This window comes from Desmodus rotundus, chromosome 2, assembly GCF_022682495.2.
Source record: "Desmodus rotundus isolate HL8 chromosome 2, HLdesRot8A.1, whole genome shotgun sequence".
Lineage (NCBI taxonomy): Eukaryota > Metazoa > Chordata > Mammalia > Chiroptera > Phyllostomidae > Desmodus > Desmodus rotundus.
The window spans coordinates 141,590,508-141,606,447 of record NC_071388.1 but is presented as its reverse complement, the minus strand read 5'-3'; the positions used below and the strand labels follow the sequence as shown (position 1 = coordinate 141,606,447).

At 40.8% G+C, this 15,940-nt stretch overlaps 1 protein-coding gene across 15 annotated transcripts in view; it reads left to right on the top strand.

Moving 5' to 3' along the window:
* The window catches only part of NEB (nebulin), a 197,269-nt gene that overhangs the window by 158,550 nt on the left and 22,779 nt on the right, over positions 1-15,940 (top strand). For all 15 annotated transcript variants that reach the window (XM_053918664.2, XM_053918673.2, XM_053918671.2 and 12 more), the window contains 16 exons: positions 328-432; positions 2,228-2,332; positions 2,756-2,860; positions 3,528-3,632; positions 3,721-3,831; positions 4,523-4,633; positions 4,858-4,959; positions 5,068-5,172; positions 9,472-9,582; positions 10,186-10,290; positions 10,816-10,920; positions 12,240-12,344; positions 13,564-13,674; positions 14,080-14,190; positions 14,744-14,857; positions 15,632-15,736. In XM_053918664.2, the coding sequence (XP_053774639.1) occupies positions 328-432; positions 2,228-2,332; positions 2,756-2,860; positions 3,528-3,632; positions 3,721-3,831; positions 4,523-4,633; positions 4,858-4,959; positions 5,068-5,172; positions 9,472-9,582; positions 10,186-10,290; positions 10,816-10,920; positions 12,240-12,344; positions 13,564-13,674; positions 14,080-14,190; positions 14,744-14,857; positions 15,632-15,736 (1,716 nt within the window). The remainder of the gene's footprint in view (positions 1-327; positions 433-2,227; positions 2,333-2,755; positions 2,861-3,527; positions 3,633-3,720; positions 3,832-4,522; positions 4,634-4,857; positions 4,960-5,067; positions 5,173-9,471; positions 9,583-10,185; positions 10,291-10,815; positions 10,921-12,239; positions 12,345-13,563; positions 13,675-14,079; positions 14,191-14,743; positions 14,858-15,631; positions 15,737-15,940) is intronic.

Here is a 15,940-nt window from a genome sequence, read left to right as displayed (position 1 = left end):
ATCAGCAGTTTTCGAGATGTTCTGAACTCAGAATGTCCTGATTTGGAAAAGGGAAAGCATGCAAGGGTAGCGTGCAGCTGGCTCTTTCAGCACAACCTCGAGGGACGTCAATGCCACGATGGCACTAGTGAACAAACCCTATGTGTCCTGGGAGTCGGTTTTGAGATCTGAGATGCATTGCTTCCTCCTTTCTACACACAGATTTATTCTGTCTTAAGGAGCATTGTGTACTATAGTCCTGGTTTTAATGCTGTCTTTTAAAGAAGAACATAATGCTCAGGAGGCTGCTATAAAAAGTTAAGCTTGTCATTGTGTTTCCTGCCACAGCTGAAGTACAAAGAAGTTTACCAAAGAAATAAGTCCAACTGCACCATTAAGCCAGACGCTGTTCATATCAAAGCAGCTAAGGACGCCTACAAAGTCAACACCAATGTAAGTACCAGAAACTTCCCCAAGCTTAATGGGGATTGATCAGCTCTGCAGGACACGTGATCTCGTTCACGTCTCTACAGGTGACTGAGCTCTAATGAGTCCCGATCAAGAGTTAGGCCCCAGGAACACATGTAATGATGTTGAAATCTACATGCTGCCTTTGGTTCTCACAAAGGACAACAGGGAGAGCAAGCGTGTCCAGCCAGTGCCACGGACACTACTGCACCCACTCAGCCTTCGTGCTAGGTGGCTAAGAAATAGGAGACTCACTTCAAAATGAAAGTTGCATTTTGAAAATTGTCTTAAGCATCTGTCATTGCCTCCATCCTCCATATTCTCTTCCTGCCCCAAACCCTAAAGCCTGCTTCTTATGAAAAAAAAATTGTTTTAGTCACTTGGTGCTGTCAGGAGTTGGCCTCAACCTTCCTTCTGCTCAGGTCTCCTGTACTGACTCAGTTCCTTGTGGTGGGCCATCTTAAAGCCTCAACCACAAAACCATTTGGGGGCATTTAGGTGAGTATTAGCTTTTTAAAAAAAATATGTAAATGGTTATATAATGAAACCATTATAACCCAACTAGTGCTCACTAGTGCCAGAGAGAACATATGTTTATTTGAGCCAGCAAACTGAGATGCCTCCAGGGACTGGCAGGTAACTTACAGGTGTCCTGAGTATGGATTGAGGGGTAGGTAGCAGGATGGACATGAGAAAAGGCAAATGCAGTAAATGTACATTGTAGTCCTGGCTGGGTGGCTCAGTTGATTGGAGCATCGTCCCATACACCAAAAGGTTGCAAGTTCAATCCCCGGTCAGAGCACATACCTAGGGCGTGGGTTAGATCCCCAGTCAGAGTATGTGTGGGAGGCAACCAATCAATGTTTCTCTCTCACATCCATGTTTTTCTCTTTCGCTCTCCCTTCCTTTCTCTCTAAAATCAATAAAAAACAATTAAAATATTCTCAGATGTGGATTTTTAAAAAAATGTACATTGTAGAATGCAGGTGGTGGGTATTTTCTAGAAGTTTCTTGCAACTCTCTTGTATGTTGGAAAAATGTCTCCATAATATGGGGGAAAACTCATCAAATAGTATATCACAGATACGTGCACATTTTATATACAAATTAAACCTTGACAAAAAGAGAGAAAGTATGAGTAGAGAAATGTGGCCAATAGAGAGGGCTCTTCCCTAAGAAAATCAGCTTAAATTACAGACACTTCAGTGCCTCAGATTTGGCTCAAGACAGCCAGCTCAGATGAAAATCTACCAAGTGCACAAGCACCCTAAAGCCAGATCACCTGGGTGTGAATCCCAGCTCCACCTTTTACTAGCTGTCTCACCTTGGGCATCTCACTTAGCCCTTCTAGGCAGTACCTCAGCGGTCGATTTCATGCAGTTGTTACAAAGATTAAATACGTTAATACGTATAAAGCACTTACAAAAATGCCTGGCACAAAATAATTTACTATAGTGTCCAAGATTTTTTAAATTAAGCCTGAATTTAGTTAGAAATTAAAAGTTTTCAAGTTCTGAAGATGATTAAGCTACACTGGCAGAGTTAGAAAGATTGTAGAAACATTTCACCCAGAGGCCTTTAAATTTTTTAGCCCCTGTTTTGGGACCAAAGGGTCCCTCACAAAAGATGACCTCTTGAGTGGATGACTAGCTACATAAACTATAGAGAAATTTTAATTGTGGCTTTCTCCTGCATAAAGATGAGTCCCTCTGAGCCATGCGTGTGGTTAGGAACTCAGCCCACTGACTGACGTGACTTGTTTTCCTCTTGTGAAAAACAGCTGGACTACAAGAAGCTGTATGAAGCCAACAAGGCCCACTGGAGGTGGACCCCTGACCGACCGGACTTCATCCAGGCCGCCAAGTCATCCCTGCAGCAAAGCGATGTGAGACAGGAGAGACATGCCTGCGACAGAAAAATGAATAATTGTTTCAATAACCACTGCCGTGGGCTTTAACCTCACTCATTTGAGGTCCAAGAAGGACAGGAGGGTTGTCGGGGGTGAAGGGCAAGCTCGGGAAGCAGACCTGGCCACAGGGCCTGGTCTCCTGTGGCTGGGCCCAGACACAAAAGGTTCAGAGTCCCAGGCGAGGCTGGGGTGGGGCTTGCGGCAAGCAGGCTGGGGACTTGGTCTTGGCCCCAGAGCTAGAAAGGAGTTCAGCACCAGCTGAGGGGCCAGGAAGACCCTGCCCCATTTGAGTAGCAAGCCCTCTTTAAGGGGAGGACTACTAATGGATTTAGTCAAATCCTGGCTTTCCCCTGCACCTGTCCCCCTCTCCCATATTCCTCTGCTTTTCTTCTGTGACAGTTTGAATACAAGCTGGACCGAGAGTTCCTCAAAGGTTGCAAGCTTTCTGTCACTGACGATAAAGACATGGTGCTGGCCCTGAGGAATTCCTTAATAGAAAGTGATGTAAGTACCCAGTCTCTTCTATGATACTGGACCTCACTCAGGGCCATCTTCTGCAGCACAGTCCCCAGGGACACCCAGGAAAGGACCACAGGCTGCTGCTGGGGGAGCTCAAGTATGGGTCCTCAAATATGACCTTGCCCACCCCCCCCCCCCCGCCCAGGAACACCAATGACATGGCAGAGGAGGGCGGCCACAGGGGGAAGCTATTCAATCCAGGTGACCGTTTTTGACCGTTCTCCAGCCACACAGCAAGAATTGGGAATCTGAAGGCACAGCTGGATCCATAAGGAATCTAATTCATGTTTGTGGGATCCTATTCTTCCTATGCTGCAGTTTCCTAATCTGGAAAGGAGGAATAATAATGCCTCCTGGGCTTTGGGAAGGGGAGCCGGGTCAATGTTATATTTGAAAGTACTTTGAACTACGCTGTATGTATAAAAATTATCACGAGACCCACTGTGATTGTTATTAAAGTCACAACTTGCAAGAGATAGATTATTACTGCATATTTCCCAAGATTTCGAAACATCAAACCTGTTATTGAGTGTTGTGTTCCTACTGTGTCAACAATGCTGTTCTCCCAGCTCTATCTAGTGACTTGGGAGCCTAATAAAAACATGCAGGAGATTCAGAGGAGCCGAAGATATGCTTTTTTTCACCCCTGCAGCTGAAATACAAAGAGAAACACGTCAAGGAACGAGGGAGCTGCCATGCTGTGCCTGACACTCCTCAGATCCTCCTGGCCAAGACCGTCAGCAACCTGGTGTCCGAGGTACCCCTCCAGCTGCCCTAGGCTCTGCTTTCACCTTGGGCTAATGTCCAGCCAGACAGTCTAACAAGCTTTCTGTGGGTCCCCTCAGAACAAGTATAAGGACTACGTGAAGAAGCACTTGGCCCAGGGCTCATACACAACACTGCCGGAGACCCCGAACACTATTCGCGTCAAGGAGGTGACCAAGCACGTCAGTGACGTAAGTGACCAGCCCCAGGACTCCGGGCTGCAGCAATGCTACTTTACCTTAGCAACCAGCAAAAGACTGCAAGCTGCCGTTTTGCTCACAGACACTTTGCTTTATGTCACTTCGCTCTTACCGTCAATACCTGTCTGGGAATTTTGAACTCTGATCTAAAAGACAAGTCATTATTAATTGGCTTTCCAATTATGGCAACTGTGGCAGATGTGGGTATTGCCACAGGACGTGGTATCCAGAAATGTAAGATGTTGTTAACCTAGAGTTAATAAAGGGGAGAAAAGACTGCTGATGAAGACTGACCGCTCCTAACATTAAACTGCTACACAATTTTAGAGAAGTAACATCATCTCTTCGTATCTCGGTAGTCTCTGCCTACTACTTTAATAATCATGGCGTCATATTTTATGAGCCTTATATAGTTCCATATATTTTTAAAAGGTAGAAATGGTGCATTAAAGAGCTTAAGTTCCTTGTAGTCATTTCCCCAAAGATTGGTATGTGGTTCAAGTATTGGGTTATAGGGCAGAAATCAGAGAGAAAACTAGAATATTGATTGGAGATCCAAGTTCCAGACCAATCCATGATGAGGAGCCCCAGTTTTTCCTGGAGATATTCTCAAACTTCTTCAAGTAAATCATTTCTGTTCCCAGCTTCCTCTGCTCACATATGTAACTCTGGCTATTTTTAGACAAATTACAAAAAGAAGTTTGTCAAGGAAAAGGGGAAATCCAACTACTCCATCATGCTGGAGCCCCCCGATGTGAAGCATGCTATGGAAGTGGCCAAGAAGCAGAGCGACGTAAGTTTTTCCTCTCGACCCTCTTGGGGGCCCACTGAGCCCATGGACCACAAACCGGTGCATGCTGGTTCCAGTCCCCCTAATATCTGCATCTCCTAGTTTAATAAATATGGTGGTGGGATTAGTTTGGATTTAATGAAAAAATTTTCTTTCACTTAATGAGGACTTTGAAAAGATAGGATAGCTCTCCAAGGAGTAAACGTTTTCTTCCCCCTCATATAAAGGTCGCTTACAGAAAAGATGCCAAAGAAAACCTGCATTACACCACAGTGGCCGATCGGCCAGACATCAAGAAGGCCACTCAGGCAGCCAAACAGGCCAGTGAGGTAAAGACGTCGTTAAAATGTACCTGGTCCCCAGTGGTCACTGCCAACAGTAGTGCACGGCACCCACCACCCAGAATGCATCACCCATTTTGGTTTTCTTTGATCCAGGTGGAGTACAGAGCCAAGCACCGGAAGGAGGGCAGCCATGGGTTAAGCATGCTCGGTCGCCCAGACATTGAAATGGCCAAGAAGGCAGCCAAGCTGAGCAGCCAGGTAATGCAGATGGGCAGGAGGCAGCTCTAATGTGAGAAGATTTAAAAACCTTGCAGCGGAAGGGATTCCCAGAAGGAAAGTACAATACTAGTGACTAAATTGATGCTGGGTCTTTGATAGCACTGCAGAACTTTGGAACATCGGGTCAGGAAAGGTGTGTTAGAACCTTCTTTCTTGTTTCCAGCTAACATCTCTAGGCCTTTGTTTTTCTCCACTTCTCCATTTATGGGTATGTGTCAAAAACATCAGCTTGTGAGCTCCTTTTGGAACCTCTCTTCAGGCACTAAGAATTATATCCCAAGGGCTTGCTTCATACTTCACTCACCTATGGGATCTTGTTGACATGCAAGAGTCATGAACTTCTAACTTGTAGAATCCATCTGGATGCAGGAACCCTTATGCATTCATTGAACAACATAGAAAATGCCTGGGCTAGGAACTAGGGTGAGTAGATGCCCTCCGACGATATGTCCATGGATAAGTAAATATGGGTGGGATGATAAGGAAGGGGGAATGCTTCATTCTAGCAGATTTCCTATTACTAAAAAGATAGACTCAGAAACGTGTTGCCCAGACCTGATTGCCACATTACCGAATGCCCCTTGTTGCACCAGTTATCTAGAACAGCCCCGAGGATTTTAGACTTCAGCTCTGAGACCCCGTGATCCGCCACCAGCTCCTTCAGAGAGCAAGTTCTAGTCCTGTAGGACTTGAGCTCAAGCATATCTTATTTTTCTCCAATTTACAGGTCTTACCTGCTTCTTCATTGTCTGTTCTCTCAAGTATCTGTTTGAGGAAAGAGGTTTGGGATACATTTGGCTACTGTATGTGTGACTTTCAGCCATGGCACACATGGGATTCCGATCTTCGGGGAGATAGAAAGTAGTAATATCAAGGGACAAAACAAGTCATGATTATGAGGAGGAAAAAGGTCCAGATGACTGATGACAAGCAAATATGACTTTTAAAAGTTTTTTAATTTCAAGCTCCTATGCAATGTTTTTATTATAAATTGATGGAATTGCACAAGCATTTGAGACCAAGATATGAAATCACCAACAAAAACAGTGTGATCTCTAAAGTAATGAAATGTAATGAGAACTTCTTAATGTAAACATATTTAATATGTTTAAAATTTCCAAAGTCATACCATTATTAAGTTGAAAACAAAATTTATTTTGATGTTGAAATCTTGAATACTGTGCTGTTTTTCAAAATCAAGAGGTTCATATTTCTAATTCTAAGTGAGTGCAATGATGTGGAGAATGAGACCCTACCAGGTCTTTTTATGAGCTCAGCTTCCTAGGTTCACTTCCTGTGAAATGCTTGCCTTGGGACGCACAGTGTCAGGGTGTGACCCCTAGCCCGGCAGGGCTTCACCTCTCTGCGGGCTGTCCCCGTTCTGACTTCGCTGTCTTGCTGGCACTCTAGGCAGAATACCTCAAAGGCCAAAGGAGAGGACATGGGCATGGCGCCGCATCTTACGACACCCCTATGATGAGGCATCTTAGGAAAATTAATGTGCTCATCAGTGATGTAAGACTGGCACCAGCAAGCCGAGACCTCTGTCTTTCTCTTTTTCTTGTCAACTTTCCTAGCCTTGGTCAGGTGACTGACCAAGCTGCCTTCTTATCTGTTGGTTTTGTGTTGGAATGTGTAGAATGCTGTGGAAATTTGTGAAAGAATATACTTTTGCACACAGCCATCTTTTCTTGCATGAAGCTTTCCCTCTGGAACATACCATTTGGAATAGGAAGAGAGACTAGACTTGGACACAGCCTTCCAGTGTTTTTTGGGTCACTACCAAGATCAAATTAAAAGATGAAAACAAATGAAGAATCTCAACTTCAACCACACAGAGAAAACCTCTGCTGATGGCCAATGTTGATGTTTAATACACATAAGACTGGCACTTAATACCGTCTCTCAGTTCGGTATTCTGAGAGAATAATATTCGGAACTATAATATTCTGTTGATATTATAGATCAACAGAATAGACTCCTTAAAATGTATTTACTCACAGTTCTTTCGCCCTTTGTTTTACAGTTTTAATAGCAAGAAACGTTCTAATTCTTGGGCTTATTCTTCAGTCTTTAGAAGTACCAAGTCCCTGATAAGGAGCTGAATGAGGGTGTTAGACCTTTAAATTTAATTAAACATTGAAAGAGTAATTGATTTGAAACCACTTCCTGGACTACATCCATATAAGCTGATACCAGAGCCCGATGGGATCACAGACACTGGTGTTGCAACTGCTGACACGTGGCGGTGCACGGTTGGCGCTCAGCCTTCCAAGGCTAACAAGAAGAGGAAGGCTTTACCATTCCATAGGGCACTCGTATGTAGCTTTACAGTACTCACTGCTCAGTCCAGTACCAGGAATTTACTGTGTTTAGTGCCCAGTCCAAGAATCCTGGGAGTCCTGAATCTGATGTACGTCCATGTCTTTCCAGGTGTACTAAGTAGTTCTTAAGAAGATCCATTCGAAAGCAAAGGCAGAATTTTTGTGCTGAATTCAGATTCATATTAGTAGTTCTATAGGCTGCACTTGCTGAGGGACCTTCCTATGGGAAAAGGAGGCACAGATTTTTTTAATTAAAAATTTGAAAATTTAAGTTCACTTGAAATTAACAGAAGAAAAAGATACTGAAGCAAGACCAATGGATTTGCTGCTCTTCGAGTAAATATCTCTTCAGAAAGAAGTTGTTTTCTAAAAGATAGAAAGAGGAATCTAATGTACTTCTAAAATAAGTAAACTTACTCTCATTCAAGATGGACCTTTGTAACTTTTCTTCCTCAGCCTGACTGTGGACATCTAGTTACTTTGCGTGTCTGTGTTCCGTGGCTCTTGGGATCAAGCCTGGTCTCACAGGTTCATACATCCCTTAGAAAAGGTTCCCTTTGGGTCCAGACACCAGCTCACCCCCTCTGACTTTCTTTGGCAGGCTTTTCATTCCTTTATTTTGAGAAGGAATTTTTTTCAGACAGGAGACATTGTAGCATTCATTTACATTTTCTTTTCCTTTTATGTTGTGTTTCTGCCTCTTCCTGTGTCTGTCTCAGTGCATACAGTACTGTTTTGCATGCTTATTTTTTCCCATGCATTTCCACTGTAGGTTTTTTCAGTATAAGTGAGTCTCAGCCTTGTGAATGCATTTTCGCTGAGGTGACAGATGTCATTGTTCTTAGCATTTGAGTGGTCTCATTTTGTGTCTGTTCTGATGAAATGTCGAGTTGTGGGGAAGTGAAGTGATGAAGCATGAGGGGTACTGGTTTGAAATGTCTGTAGAGTAAAGTATTGGAGTGGCCGGATCCTGGTGTGCTAACTTTGAGTGAGTCTTTCATCTTACCCATAACATCTAGAGATAGCTCATTTTTCATTCTTCTGTGTCTACACTTAATCCTAGAATACTCTTGACAAAGGCGTCAGTCCGTTTTTCAGTAAGGAAATGTCTCTGTCAGTTCCAGTTTATTCTGCTGAATTTTCTTATCAATGAAACATCTTCTTTAGCTATTTTACCTGGGCATAATTCTTCCTTTCAATCAAATCACATTTATTGAACAACTATTAGTGCCAGGCATTATGCTTATTTTTTTAATTGAAGTAATTTAGTTTTTTGCATAGTCTTACTTTTCTGTATCCAAAAAGTATATTTAATCCTATTTTCTCATTATTCTAGAGTAGCTCACTTCTTTCTTTCTTCTAACCTGAAATGATGTGGAAGCCATTATCTCCTAACCTATGTTCTTTTTACTCAGAAGCTATGCCATTTTTTGCCAAGTTTAGAAAATTAAGATGATACAGCCAAAGTACTATTTTAAAATAACAATAAATTCTTCTAATTTAACAGATTTCTAACATCTCAGCCTTCTCAATTATAGACAAACCCTGTTGGAACTCCTTGCAAAGACCTAAAATGCTTTCAGCTTTCTAGTTAGGAAGGCTGAGGTGCTCCAAATCAAACACTTCAGATCACGCCTCTGAATTCAGCTTGATGCGTTTTCCACTTACGTTTGTTTTGCATTAAAAAGAGGTGATTATCTTTCATACCTCTGGATGATATAAAAATGAGCAAGCCAAATACTATATCATTGGATCTTATTCTTGATTGATTGCTTTCCCAACTGAATTACTAATAGTGCCCCTTTTACTAATAAAAATGTCCTAGTTTGGATAATAAATTATATGATCACTTTATGTATAACACATATTCTTTTGCATTTGTGTTTCTTCCATTCCTCAGTCCTCAACATCATTTATGTTCAGGAATAATTTGGATTTTTGCATTTGCTCTTAGGTTAAATACCGAGAAAATTTCGACAAAGAGAAGGGCAAGACACCAAAATACAACCCAAAAGACAGCCAGCTCTACAAAGTCATGAAAGATGCTAATAATCTCGCGAGTGAGGTATGTTTTTATTATTATTATTATTTTGAGTTATGTTTTTTTAAACCGGAGTAAAACACATAACATGAATTTTGTCATTTTAATTATTATTAAGTGCACAATTCAGTGGCATTAATTATACTCACAATTTTGTCTAGCTACCACCATCATTTCCAGAACTTTTTCATCACCCCAAATAGAAACTCTTTATTAAGCAAATAACTCTCCATTCCCCCACAATCCAGACCCTAGTAATCTCTAATCTACTGTGTGTCGCTATAAATTTGCCTATTAGAGGTTTCATACACGTGGAATCATATAATATTTGTCCTTTTTTCCACCTGATTTCACCTCACTTAATAGTTTCAAGGTTCATCCATGTTGTGGTATATATCAGAATTTCATTCCTTTTCATAGCTAAATAATATTCTATTGTGTATATAAACATGTTGTTTGTTCATTCATCTGTTGATGAATTGTGCTTCCAGTTTTTGGCTACATGAATAAGGAATGGCTTTTCATTACCATTTCCAACATTTGTGTCAGGATGAGTCTTACTGTGGTTTCTATTCATACTTTTTGCCATGTCCTACTTATGTGATTTATTTTCCTCTTAACATACAGGTTAAATATAAGGCTGACCTGAAGAAACTTCACAAACCTGTGACTGACATGAAGGAATCCCTGATAATGAATCATGTCCTGAATACAAGCCAACTAGCCAGTTCTGTAAGCTCATTTACTCCAGAAACAGCTTCTTTCACCCGCTTGCACCAGATCCCTTCTTGAGCTCACCTGCGTCTCCACCTCTGCTCCTGAGACACTGGACTCATCAGGAAGCTCTCACCTCATTTGAGTGCATTCTTCCAACTTACATTAACCTACACTTCTCCATTGACTATAACACCTCTTGGAATTTTTTTAAATGTTTTTACTTTTAGAATATTTAAATTTTTTCCATTTAACCAATCCCCTTCCTCCTTTAAAGAACTTCTTTCACTTTTAACTTTTCACCCTTAAAGCCTGCTTTGAATGAGCCATATAACCTAAGTACTTGCATCCCATATTAGCTGACAATGTTGAACATGGATGGACCTTCATCCTTTAAAACGTTCTCTTAACCCCCGAATTCATGTTTGCTCATTTTAATTTGGTTTTCCTGCTGCTGCTGTGTAAATGTGTAATCTTCAGAAGAAAAATAGGAAAGCCAAGCAGCTCTGACATCCCTGTGCCCTCTTTGCCATTCCCCCTCAGTACCAGTACAAGAAGAACTATGAGAAGAGTAAAGGCCACTACCACACAATACCCGATAACCTGGAGCAGCTTCACCTAAAAGAGGCCACAGAATTACAGAGTATAGTAAGTTCAAGGTTGACCTTTTCCCTGATGCTTATTCATCTATAGTGTCAAAAACTTTCATGGACTCCCACAGGATAGTAGTTATAGTTTCAGTAATACTGAGAAAATGACCAAAGATATAAGGGGTGTTGAATTTAGTAACATTCTGAAACAAATGTTTATGTTATAAATGATAACAGCATCAACATATGTCAGGAAAATAGTTCATGTACATGCAATATGTGTGAGACAGGTGACTGAATGGGAGGAGGCATGATATTATGCAGTACGGCAAACCCCTTACGATAACTCCCATGTGCCCCCATGAGCCTGCCCGCAGGTTGGGAAACGATGGAAGACAGGGGGGCTTAGGAAGATTTTAAGCAGAGAAGTAACATGATCAGATCTACCATTGAAGTAGTCTCTGGGTATTTCAGAAACTGCAAATTTCGTAAAGTAATTAAGATTCTTAAGATTCTAAAGTAAAGTAATTAAGGAAAGAACTAAGAGAAGGAGCTTGCTCTCACATGACACCCCATATTGCAAATTCAGCATTATTAAGGTCCCCTGTTGGGCATTACCCAAGATGGTGAAATTACTAGAAATGTCCCCGTGTCATCTATAGAGCAGCACATGCCCCTAAGCCTCTATATTAAAGTGTTGTTACAAGAAAAAGAGTTGATATTGAGCATTGCCACCAAGGTGCTGCATGAACAAGGGCCTTGCCCTTTAATCCCATGAGGATAAGGGAATTCTACTTGTAAAATGGTGTTCGGGGTGTTTTAGAGGATGTCACATTTATTAGTAAGTCAGTCAACATGTAAACTAGTTTTCGTTTTTATATCAGTTTTGGTTGCATTAAATATGTGACCGGTTATGACCTAGATAGAGTTATTAACCTACAAAGTTTCATGTGTTATCTATTAAATCAAGACCCCAGGTGTCTAATAACAGTTCTTATGAAAGAAAAACTGGAGATTTTCAAAATCAGAAATACTGATTAATGCCGTGGTTAAAATGTTCACATCTATACATATCAGACCTTGGCCAACCTTACCCATGGTGATTTTCCCGTGCATTTCCTCACCTCAGCGTTTCTCTCTGCTGGTCCTTCAGCAGTGATTCTTTGTCTCAGAGAACCGAACACAAACCCTGATCATCCTTGTAAACAGTCGTGGCATTTTCCCCTAGGCAGCAACAACAAGGTTCTGGGTCTGTTTTGAGTGGCAGAGATGCTACTCAATTAGACATAGGTATCAGTTAAAAGTACAATCCTTAAACTGGTGTCTGCCTACAAATTGACATGAGGAGAGATATCTGATGAGGCTTTTCATCACTAGGTGAAATACAAGGAAAAGTATGAAAAGGAACGAGGAAAGCCCATGTTGGACTTTGAAACACCAACGTACCTCACCGCCAAAGAGTCTCAGCAGATGCAAAGCGGGGTAAGTCCTACAAAACCACACCACACAACAAACACACCATCTACCTGATGGGAACAAACTCTGCCCACGAACGTTCCCAGCCTTCTGTTATCCAAAAGGGGTAGACAAGGGGATTTTTTAACATGTGATCACTAAAATATTTCCCATCTCAAAAATCCTATGGCTCAGTTATCAAAAATAATCAGAATAGTAAAATTTACCACATGTTTTATTTAAACTCATTTTTATAGAATTAAAACATAGCAAACTACTCCTAACACTGAATAAATTATATTGAATACATATATACACACACATTATATATATATAAAATCCATTTTATATATATATATATATATGAATTAAATATTCCCTCTGCACAGACTTACCATCAACTTTGCATTACTCTTCTCTTAATAGGTAGCCCTAACCCAAACAAAAGGAAATTAGTGATCAATAAATTTATCAAAACATAGAGAGTCAAGGTGCCATAATTCCTATTTTAGAAATATAAGCAGAGAATCTAAAAATAACTTTGTCCACATAACATATTTAGTGATTAAAAATAATAGATCATGCCCTGCCTGGCATGGCTCAGTGGGCTGGGTGTCGTCGCACAAAACAAAACGTCAGTCACTGGTTTGATCCCAGTCAGAGCACACGCCTGGGTTGCAGGTTCAGTCCCCAGTCAGGGCACGGATGAGAGGCAACTGATCAATGGTTCACTCTCACATTAATATTTTGCTCCCTCTCTTTCTCCCTCCCTTCCTTTTTCTCTAAAAACTAAAGAAATAAAATCTTTTTAAAAAATAATAATAGGTCATGATTACAAAAAAGGCCATGTTTTTATTTGGTGACCTCAGGTTTCCTTCCTCTAGTCACTTACTTATAATTCAGAAGTAAAATCTTTCGTTGCCTTAAGCAAAATGTCATCCAGAGAGATGACGGTGGACTAAGAGTATTGATGGCACGTAGGTGCTTCCTTCTGCTCTCTGGAGGGCTGGCCCCAGTCACGGCTTGAATGCTGGGCCCATCAAAGTTTCTCAGCCTCTGCACTTCCTTGGGGCCACTTGCTCTATACAATCAGGCATGTTTCAAATGTGTGACTATCAGCAGAATTATGATCAAGTTAAGAGGCAAACATAGAAGGAAAATGTAATATTTTGTCCTCCTAAAATTGAGAAATAAATTATAATAAAGATTTTTCTCTTAACTTGTCTTTTCTTCCTCCTCACATTAGAAAGAATACAGGAAAGATTATGAAGAGTCCATCAAAGGCCGAAACCTGACTGGTCTGGAGGTCACGCCAGCTTTATTACATGTCAAATATGCAACCAAAATAGCCAGCGAGGTAGTGCCCACCTGGACCTTTCTTTCTTGAGCCAAATAGCTGCACTAATGCCACTCATCTGTATGTCCCTTCTGCCGTTTTCAACACCACCTAACTTTGTGGGTTTCAAGTTGAGTTCACATTTAGTACTGCTATCTAATCTATTACCCATGTTAATGTTTCTAATTTTTTAAATGAATACCTAATAAATGCTCTTATCTTACTACTTTGTTAATTTCTAGTTTTTATTGGATATTTAATATTAACTGATGAAGCTTATACCTTGCTTTTATTGATATCTTTATTTACTAAAATGCAACTGTTTAAAATGTGAAGCATTTTTTATCTTCTGGTTTTTGGCTCTTTACTTGAGAGGAACAATCCAGGATTTCTGGTCATCATTGCTGCTTTTGTTTTGTGATATAGAAAGAGTACAGGAAAGATCTAGAGGAAAGCATCCGTGGGAAGGGTCTCAATGAAATGGAAGATACTCCCGACATGCTAAGGGCAAAGAACGCCACTCAAATCCTCAATGAGGTGGGTTCTCAGCCAACTGTGTGCACTTAATTCACAGAACATCTTCCTCTTAGCCAAGTGACACACACGCGCACACACACACACCCCAAAAGGATGAAAAAAATAGGTTTTGAATTTCAGATTCTATATCTGACATGATTATTACTATTAAATAAAATATATCTTCATTTCTAATGAGTTGATATTATAAGTCTGTGTCTATAGTGGCTATTGCTATCATAACCTGTGATTTATCTAATAGTATTTGATTTAACCTTGATCCATTTTGTGGGCTCATCTAAATAAAAACACCACATGAGAGTGGCGTGCACCTAAGTTTAATTCTAGCTTGGGTACCAAACTTGATTTAAAATTTGCTTTATACATTAATGTTCTAGATAAAGGATGCTAAGGTGTTTGAAAGGAGGCCTTTAAGTGGGCTTTGGTGGTCACCACTGCCTCCTACCACAGGGAAGGATGAGCACAAGGTGGCATGTGATGTGCGTTTATATTCACTCTGTACATTTATTACATAATCGTGGAGGTAAGGTAATTTTTTTTAATGCTACTATAGAAAGAATATAAGAGAGACCTAGAGCTGGAAGTCAAAGGAAAAGGCCTGAACACCATGGCCAACGAAACTCCTGATTTCAAGAGGGCCAAGAATGCTACTGATATTGCCAGTCAGGTCAGTGTTACTATTTTATGTCAATCTTTCGAAAAAGTAGCTGTGATTACAAGGACACAAATTGTCCTTCTGTTATCTTACTTGCTGGTCAATGACAGACAAATGCGTGTAGTGTCATTCTTAAACATCCGCATGGGGAATCCATTCTCGTAAAAGGATCAGAGATTCTGCCGGGCCTGCTTCCTTCTGCCTTTCTGAGCTATAGTCACAGGAGACGTGCAGAGCAAGGGGCCGAAGTTGGGGACCCAAATAGCTGCTCGGACATGGGCAGACTCTGACATCCTGGCCTTGTTTCTTAGTCAGTTCACTCCTCCTTTGGCACAAAGGATTCCTTGCTAGAATATTTTAGAAGTACTTTCTTTCCCTCCTTTCAAGGCCTAAATTTAAAACACAGTTTTTAGGCATCTCACATTGTCTAATAGTGATCAGTATGGGCATTTTGCTTACTTGTCCTGCTCGAGCTCTTATGTATGTAAACAATCCATGCCTTACTATCTGCTGGTTCTCTCTCTCATTGCCCATTGCCCCTCCCCCCTTCACCCCTTTCCTGTTTCCATCACTTGTCAGTTTCTGTTGAACTTAGAACTCAGTCATTCTTTCTGAATTGCACTCTGTAGTATAAAGCTATAGACATAATAGGAAAAATGTCTATTGAATGTCAAGTGAATGAATTTTTTTTGGAAAAGAATCACTGAGCACCTCTTAATCAAACTAAACCAACAGGTGTTGTGTACATTGTAAACATTTACCCAATTGTTGGGTGTTCTTTTGCAGATTAAGTATAAGCAATTAGCAGAAATGGAAAAAGCCAATTTCACATCTGTGGTTGATACTCCGGAGATCATTCATGCCCAGCAAGTCAAGAACCTTTCAAGCCAGGTAAGGACATTCATCAGAATGCCATCACTCATTGACCCCAGTCATGAAGAACAAAGTTTTTCCATTAATTCATAGGGAGATTCTTTCAAATCACGGTTTTGCCCAACAAAAGAGGAAGAATCTATGATGTAAGTTTGAGTCAAAGTTGAGATTTTTGCATCAGAATTAAAATAAATTGCATGAGAGAATTTTAGGGTACTGAAG